This window comes from Crinia signifera, chromosome 2, assembly GCF_055691185.1.
Source record: "Crinia signifera chromosome 2, ASM5569118v1, whole genome shotgun sequence".
In the NCBI taxonomy this organism is placed as follows: Eukaryota; Metazoa; Chordata; class Amphibia; order Anura; family Myobatrachidae; genus Crinia; species Crinia signifera.
In genome coordinates this window covers 329209894-329219202 of record NC_139218.1, presented here as the reverse complement: position 1 = coordinate 329219202, position 9309 = coordinate 329209894, and the positions used below count along the sequence as shown (strand labels likewise).

The following is a 9309-nucleotide window of genomic DNA, read 5'->3' as shown; positions in this document are numbered from 1 at the left end:
GACCTGATTACCTATTTAAACATAAAACAAACCTGTGTTTAAACCTGTCATTATGCTCATCACCCAGATTTTCCTTTGTAAAATTCTACTTTAGATAAAACAGCTAGAGAGGGTCATGTTGGGAGGTACTGCATGCATGAAGAAACAAGTGTGTTGTATTCAAGCTCTTATTTCTGCATACCTCCCAACATGACCCTCTCCAGGAGGGACACAATGCTCTGCTCCTGGACTTTCCTCATAATATAGGATTACCATCACCTGTGTTAAACAGGTAAATTGCTATAAAAAAGGTGCTTCAACACAGGTGATGGCAATTATAAAATAAGAGGGAAGTACAGGAGCAGAACAATGTGTCCCTCATGGAGAGGGTCATGTTGGGAGGTATGTTTCTGATGTAAGTCTGGCAGGAGGGGGATACATCTAGCACAGTGGTAGCCAACTCCAGTCCTCGAGAGCTACCAACAGTTCACATTTTCCCTAGCTGCTGCACAGGTGCACTCATTACTCACTGACACTTTAAAATGATCCACAGGTGGAGATAATTACTTCACTTGTGATTCTGTGAGGAGATCTGGAAAACATTAATGGTTGGTAGCGCTCAAGGACTGGAGTTGGTTACCCCAGATCTAGCACTATGCAAAGGCAAAACAAGAAGTAGTAGTAGTCCTGGGGTCAAGAATTTCAGGCTTACACAAAACCACAAGACAAGTGTGACAATAAGATATATAAAAGAGAAGGGGAGGGGGGCAGGTATAAGGAGAGTATTGTCACAATCTCTAATCAACAAGAAAAACCACAAGTCATGTAAAAATGAAAGAAAATATATCACACAGAACATCTTCAACATTACGTTTCTAAGTGTAGGCGTTGAAGAAACCAATTAAGTCAAGAAAAAAGAAAGCTTGAAAAAAATGTTATGTAAATATACCCGCCAAGATTTAGTATGCAGATCATCACAGCAACATAAATATCTGTAAAATCATACAGTCCCATGCTGAAAAATATACAGGCCATATTACTGCATAGATAGGCTTCTAAAAATGACTTGACCTCTAGCCATTACATTATGCTTATTTTTACTTGTTCCTGGAAGTCATCCACGGCTAACAGTAAAAGCAGCATTCATCCCTAACATACACTCTTGTCTAGTAAATTGAATAAACTTGATCATATGGGAACAAAAACACAAAGCCATTGTTTAATTGCATGTTGTTTTTTCTGCCCCTGACATTGTACAAAATGTTACTGTCACGGAATTGTACATTTGTGCAATAGGGAAAAATCTGCCGATTTACAAAACATAAGGCACTTTTAAAGAAATGCTAAGATTTACATACAGGTGACTCTCGGCAAGGTTTCCTTTTGACAGATTGCTGTGGAGCAGGAAACCTTAAATGAACAAGTTCAGTATTATGGAATACAATGAATTCAAGGAGCACTGGGCTAAAATATTTTTGGTCAGCATTCATAAGCAGCTGAAAAGTGCATACACCCATCATTTGGTATATTCTAGAAGAACATGGATGTTGCGACATTCATTTAAGATTTCTAAACACAAAATAAAGTTTCATTTTAAAGATTTTAACATGGTATATAAAATTAGTATGAAAAAAATAATAATTAAGAAACAATGTAGTGTGCAACCATTACATTAGCTATTACACGGTAGGCACGGCCAGTAAGTTTTGTTTAGGCAACATAAGGCTAAAAGCATCATATGATATTTCTATCTATTCTATAACCATTGCGCTTTTTGTATTTGTAAATACACCAAATTTTAGAAACATACAAAAAAAAAAAAAACACTAGCCAAAAAACCCTGAACATCTAAAAAGACTATTCCAAAAATTAATTATTTTAAATTAAAAGGAGTTACACAAATTCTTCACATGGATGTATTTTAACCTCTGCTTGGAGACCATGGTAAATTCTTTGCAGCTGTGCACATCATTTTAGAATACGGTATCCCAATATCAGATTATTTTGCGCACCTCTATGGTGATAGTGAAGTGCCCAAAAACCCCTTCCATTCCAAGGGAACGTCAAGATCAATAAAAATTGCATTGCCCCCAAAAGTCACCAGGACAGAAAATTATTGAGATTGTGACTAGCAAACATAGATTTTTTTTTCCTCCGATCTGTAGTACAATCTCCTTTTCTGTGGTGAGTGTGAGATCGGGTCTCCTTGTGTATATTTTGCTAGCATCTACTTTTTGCAGGACAGCTTAAAACGTAGGCAATAACTGTATTTGTGGTCTCTGCGGCCCTTATGTGGATTTGCTTTACGCACATCCAGAGAAAAACAAGAAATGCACTCTCAGATCAGGACACCTGCAGAAACATTGCTGAATAGCAGTAGAACCTCGGCTAAAAATGCCCATTGCCTAAATGCACAAAAGCGGTGATGGTTGTAGAAAATTCTATTAAATGCAATTGAATCTCATTTATCTAGCCAAGTGAACAAAAAAAACATATCATTCTTACTAGAAGTTCCAATAGCTGCTAGACATGGCTAGTAAAATTATTAGCATATAATGAAACCGCAGCAGACAGTTTAACATGTAGTACAACAAAATAACTACATTAAGAGATTTGGTATGCTTCAACAACAAAGTCAATACAGGTTTAAATATAAGTTAACTTTGTGTCATTTAATCTGCAAACTCTGTCAATATAAATATATTTCTCACTTAAAAGGTTACTAGTGTTAACCCTATTTTACTAAAATGACATTAATGTAGTAAGGTTATTACCACACTACAGATACTGTATTTGTATGTGAAAAATCATCTGCATCCAAACTATAAACAAATGTGACTGTAGCTTACCGAGTTGTGTCTTGTTTTACTGCAAATTGGGTACAAAATAAGTAATTTAGGAAAAGAATATTTATGAAAGACACCTTCAAACTGAAGGTTATATACCCCATACCTAAAAAATACAGCATAATAAACCAGCACCAAGAGTAGGGAGCCTCATCACCAAATGCAATCATAAGATTAGTATGAGCACTGCAGCTGTGTTAAGTACAACCCACATAAGCAATTTTAAACATTTGGGGGCATTTCTGACAAGTGTTCTACAGTTAACTAAAGGCACTGTACCTCACAGGTACATAGCCATCCACTGAGCATTCATTTTCAGTACAAAAGAAAGAAAACCTAATCCCTATTACTACACAGTTACTTGTGTAACAGTTTTACAGATGCCCGTCATGGTGTCTGATCTAATTACTCATACATGTGACCTGCATGAGGAAAAGGAATCTGCGACCACTTAGTTACAGATGGGTGGTGGGGATGCGGTCATTTGGTCTACAGCATGATGGTCGACAGTCATTAGGGCAACATGGGAAAAGGGCGACAGGCCGTTCGTTCGACAGTGTCTAGGTCAACATGGGGTTTTTCACTGTTTTTTTGAGCCGCCAGACGGTATTTCATGCCTTACCATCCACTAGGGGCGTGGTGGGAGAATAAAATAGTGTGCCCTACGCATTGCGAGGGGATGCGGTGCATTTTAAACTGTGTCCATCATGTCGATTGTGTTGACATTCAGGTAAAAAAAAAAAAACCATGTCGACCTTTTGACTGTCGACTTAGACATTGTCGAACTAATGACCTTTTGACCTAGAACCAGGTCCACCTTTTCCCATGTCGACCTAATGGTGTCGACCATCCTGCTGTAGACCAAATGATCCCAACCCGGGTGGTGAACTGGATTACACATTGCCCAGTTTGTACAGGCAGCAGATACCACTCACACTGACGAATCACTACCACCAGCCAACACAGTATTTGTAGGGCTAATATGTAAATTAAAATAAAACGAAATACACTTAGAACTGAGATTTATCCATGTAAGAGCATCGTAATTGATTGTGAAGCAGATGCAAGTGAAAGATCACCACAAAGGAAGGATTTACATTGACGATCGTTAACTATGTAGGTGTGATCCTAGAGAGTGGGTACAGCAATGAAGATTGGCGATGCCTGCATCCTTCATCTGCCAGACAGTAAACAGCTGTGTACCATTGCGTCAGAATAGATTTCTACTTTATTTGGTCCGCAAATATTCAATTCCTCCAATTGCAGAGTTCAGCCTATGTCCATGTTACAGTGAGATCTCCCCTCCTGGTGACACATTGCAATGCCATTTGAAAGGTAACAAATGCATAGAAAAAAAAAATAATAATAATCCAGTTTTATGCAAAGATATTTGTGACAAACTCCAGGAACCTTTTCCCATATTGGTCAGGATGAACAGTAGAGATCTCAGCTCCAGCCTGGAAAACAGATAAGACTGGTAAGGGGGTTGGAGTTCAGTTGGAAATACATTTGTGTAAGAAAGAACACTAATATGAATGTGCGACTAAGGGGTCTACTCCTCTGAATGTAATTTGCATACTAGATAGACATTCCCAGTGCAATAAAAAAGTGACAACAAAGCTTCAAGTTCCATTTATAAACATGGGTCACTAATCAAACAGTTACCAGGCTCACAGAAGGAATGTAGAAGAAACCTAACGGATAACCTTTTGCAGTCCAAATTTTTTTATTGCAATTCAAAACACTCCGGTTTCAATTAATTGTATTTTTTTTTTTATTAAAAAATTATCTCGATTGAAATGTTAATGATCTTATTTTAAAGTGGCTCACCATTGATCTGCTACTAGCGCTAGGGCTGTTGAGCCTGACTAGACGCTGGACTTGAAAGCATTAAAGCAACAATATTTCAGACAGCGCAATATAAATACAGCACTAATGATTATTGAACAAGATCGGTGTAGAACACTCTTGAAGAAACCCAAAGTGCCCATAGCAGTCAAACAACACAGAGGAGAGGGATTAGCACTTACCCCATGCTTCACAGTTTTGGCAGCATGAGCAGCTTTCTTCTTTGCATCATATGGTGTTAAAATGTCAATTAGTCCCATGAAATAGACCTCCTTCTGTGGGCAACCTGTATGGTGGGATGCAACAGGTGCTGTTTATCCTAAGCCAGGTATATCCAAACTATGGCCCTACAGCTGTTGTGAAACAACTAGTCCCATCATGCCTCACCACACTTTTGCTATTAGGGCATGCTAAAACTATGGCAAGGCATGCTGGGATGTTTAGTTTCACAACAGCTGGAGGGCCACAGTTTGGACATGCCTGTCCTTAGGCCTGACACATTATATCCAGGTTGGGACAGATCGCTGCATATGGATGTTGGCCTGGTCATTTATACATCACACAAAAAAAAAAAAAAAAAAAACACCCTAAAAAACTAATTCTACATGGTAAAAATAGAAGACTATGCAATTTAGGCAACTAGTCTGGAGAGGAACAGTGATCTCTGTCTGCACCTACAACTTTGCTCAAGACTCCAACATTTTAGAATAAGCCATAAACTCAGGCATAGTGGGTTGCCTTTAGTAATCAAAATCTGTATCCATTGACATACAGGTGGAGCCTCCCATTTCCAAAAAGTATGGGACTAGAAAAAACTTGGATTTTTTTGTGTTTTGGAATATTTCCTTACCATGATGATGTATCTTAGAGATGGGAAAATAGTCTTAACAAGGAATGCATTTATATGGTGAAAGGGGAGGGGGCCCAAATTGTAAAATGATAAGCACCTAAAATGAACTGTTACATTGCAGAATTTATTATAATTATGTTGATTAACAGTGCTTAGTATTTAAAATGCAGGCGCACACTAGTTAGCACAGGTTGGCTTTAAAATATCAGATTTTTGGATATGGGAGACTCAACCTGTGAATATATGTATGGTGTAAATACCTACAGTACATAGACAGCGGTATAAGAGTTTTACTTTAAATGTCTAACATTTAATTCAGGCAAAGAAGATGCAGCTAATGACAAGAAATAAAATGTAAGTCATTTTGTAAATGAATTAACTAATAAAATACGCTTTTTTAAAAACCTGTATGAACCCAAGATTTTTTTGGCCAACGTAGAAAGCAGCAACATATAATAGTTCCAAAAGGAAACTTACTATCAGAGCTTTTGATTGCATATACATCAATGAATGGCTCAAACTCTCCAGGCCCTAGAGGTTTATGGTTGTTCAGATACCCAGCTATGCCCTCAGGAGAAGTGCCATAGGAGCCAACAGTCACATGCCCTGGAGCCTCATTCTCCATATCCTCCTCTTCCAGTTCCTCTTCCTCTTCCTGCTCAGCTCGTAGAACATCATGAATTCCCACCAGGAGGCTATAATCCATAATCTTTAAACGCACTAGAAACTAACATACAAAACGAATAGAAGAGGCCATCATTTTGTTATGAAAAATTAGTAAATATATATAAAAAAAAAACAAAAACACTTCGAAAGTGAAATGTATGCATTAGGGAGCAAACAAACAGCACTACAACTTCCTAAACATCTCTACTACAACAACCAAACAAACTACAGGCCAGATTTCACAACGAGTGATATCCTGGTTATCGCTTGACAAATGTTAACTAGTGCTCTAGCCAATCAGATTTTCACTGGAATGCATTTTAAAAGTGACCGTTATGATCTTATTGGCTGGAGCACAAATTATCCTTCATAACAAGTGATAAAAACCATAACTTGTTAAATCAGGACATAACTTCGCAATTCCAACAAAAACATCACTCCTCAGAAAGACATCTCATTAGGACTTCAAGTACAAGTACATGAATGTCTAGCGAGTCCAATTCGTTGCTGTATGTCAGAGAGAAGGAGGAGGATGACCAAACCAATTTATATGCAATCAGCTTTGTGTTCAGATCATAAGAAAATGATAGGGGGGGGGGGGGGGATAAAGCTTTATTTTGGTTATCCTATATGCAGCTATTATTTAGGTACTGAAGGTTGGCTTTGGGTGTGGGCCATATTAAAATACTAAAGTGTTTTAGGTGAGACACAGAAAATAAAGTTAGTAGTACCATGTTTCCCCGATAATAAGCCTTACCCTTGCTTTTGGAAACTAGTCCAAAATAAGCCCTACCCCGAAAATAAGCCCTAGCGGAAATCCTGAAAAACTGGAAAGAGCTGTAGGTGAGGAGCAGGACTGGGGGCATGGTGTCTGTAAAAGCTGGACTGGAGGCATGGTGTCAATGTTAATTAAAATAAGCCCTACCCCGAAAATAAGCCCTATGGTGTTTTTTCGTGAAAAAAAAAAACAAAAACAAGACAGTGTCTTATTATCGGGGAAACACGGTATAAAACATAAGTTATAGGAAAGAAAAAGATTTGCCATAATGCAACCAAAATGGTCTGATGTATAACTCACTGATCTGCCTGCACTTGTGAGAAATCACTTTGAGCATTTATGGAACATTTGGGACGTTTTGCTTCGGTGCATGCACTGGCTGATCACTGCAGTCCAGAGCTGGGTTTCAGGAGTTAAACATTGAGCATCATCGTCCATTTCTATCATTAACCATAATTGCAGGAGATTTCCTCATTTGTACTTTACACTGGAACACTCTGCTTGGTATAACTTTATATAATGGCAGCAGTAGATTTTCTTACCATTTATTACTTGCATTTTTGCATTTATTTTTTGGGTTATGTGTTTATATATTATTGGAGCTTTCAAATATATTTGAATACTGAAAGGGCATGCGGGGATGGTCTGAGGGGCATGCAAAGTGGTCAAATAGTACCTAAAAAGTATTCTACAGTGTACCTAAAAAGTATGGTAAAATGCCACATAGCTCTAACCTACTCCACAACTGTCCCCCCTCACACAGGGCCAAATTTTCAAGTAGGTACAGCTTAATTGTACCCTTCTAAAAAAAAAAAAGGAAACAGTAACTTGTTTAACCTGCCATTTAGCGTTTACCAAAAATAGGTTTACTAGTATATGATTAACTAATGTATCAAACATACAAAATACATGATAATCATCCACCTCAAGCTTGGCAGCAGGGCCCTCCCACCTCCATGTCTGTCTGTTACCCAGTTTGTTTTATCACTGTCTACAATTGTAAAGCGCAACGGAATCTGCTGCTCTATATAAGAAAGTAAATAAATAATACCTCAACATCCCGCTTCAGCTTCTCCATGAAAACTTTCTTTTGTTCCTCATCAACATACACTTTCTGGCTCAGGTTTAGAAAATCAACATCTTTTAAAGTTGGAAGTTCTTTTATCTTTAGGAAAAGAAAAACTACATTTTCAACAAGAAATTTCATGTTACAAAATGGAACGCAAAACCCTGCATTACCAATGGTATAAGGTCATTAGGTCGACTACTAAAGGTTGACATGGCTTAGGTCGACAGTCCAAAGGTTAACATGAGTATGTTTTTTGAGCAGACATGTGCCCTGCCATCCACTAGAGCCTGAAGGGAGAATAGAATAGTGCTTGAAGCATGGTGAGCGCAGTGTACACTTTTGACGGTGTCCATGTTGACTATGACGACATTCAGGAAAAAAACATGTTGAACTTGCTATGGTCGACCTATTTCATGTGTCGACCTAAGCCATATCGAACTTTAGTGATCGACCCAATGACTCATACCGAATAGGGCAGTCCCCACCAGTAGCTGTATTTATTCCCAGGGCCTCTCCATTTTACTCAAATAAAATTTGGGGGGATGAAAAGAGAGTAGTACAAAATGGGAGAACCAGTGACAAGTTGCAATCAGACATTCTGGCTGGTCATTAGTCCTGCCAATCACAGGTTCCTCAAACCGTTTACAGATCGTTCACTTTGTTTATTTGCAAGTAGGGAAGACAAAAACGAGGCATTTTTTCAATCCTGGGATTCCCAGGATCAGCTTCCCTAGTAAAAAAGCCGCCCGGCCACCCTGCATATTTACTTACATGTGTGGTGCGGCGGGGAGCTAAGTGGGCAGACTATGCTAGGGGGAGCAGGGTGGGCAGGCTTTTTGTCTTGGAGCCGGGCAGGACGCAATGGAACGGGCTGTGTGGCCGGCACAGCGTGACCTCTGACCATGTCACACTGCGCAGAGCCGCACTGCCGAGGATAGGAGAAGCCGGGCAGCGTCTGAGCGGGTGCACAGACGCTGCCTGGCATTGTAGTGCGCATGTGCAGTCTAATCCTGGGATTGAAATCCCAGCGCTTTGGGGGCCAAATCCCAAGATCCCGCCGATCCTGATATTGGCAACCCTATTTGCAAGATAGGTTTTGGAAAAACTGCTGCATGTAGCAGGGGTTGGGGATGCTTTGTGTTTCTTTTGGATTGGTTACGCACATACAAGGTACAATTATCTGGCCAAAATCAAGTAGACTGCCCGTGCATGCCAAGCAATAGACACATTTAGTGGAAACCGTTTAACCGTGAATAAAAGCTTTACATACACA

The 9309-nt window shown here is 39.1% G+C and overlaps 1 protein-coding gene across 1 annotated transcript in view; it reads right to left on the bottom strand.

The window, feature by feature from the left end:
- Positions 1-1170: 1170 nt before the first annotated feature.
- PIP4K2C (phosphatidylinositol-5-phosphate 4-kinase type 2 gamma) overlaps positions 1171-9309 on the bottom strand; it is a 28581-nt gene continuing 20442 nt past the window's right edge. The window contains exons 7-10 of the mRNA XM_083169391.1: positions 8019-8132; positions 6001-6250; positions 4856-4959; positions 1171-4282 (exon numbers count right to left, since the gene is read on the bottom strand). Coding sequence (XP_083025517.1) covers positions 4202-4282; positions 4856-4959; positions 6001-6250; positions 8019-8132 — 549 coding nt within the window. The 3' untranslated portion in view covers positions 1171-4201. The remainder of the gene's footprint in view (positions 4283-4855; positions 4960-6000; positions 6251-8018; positions 8133-9309) is intronic.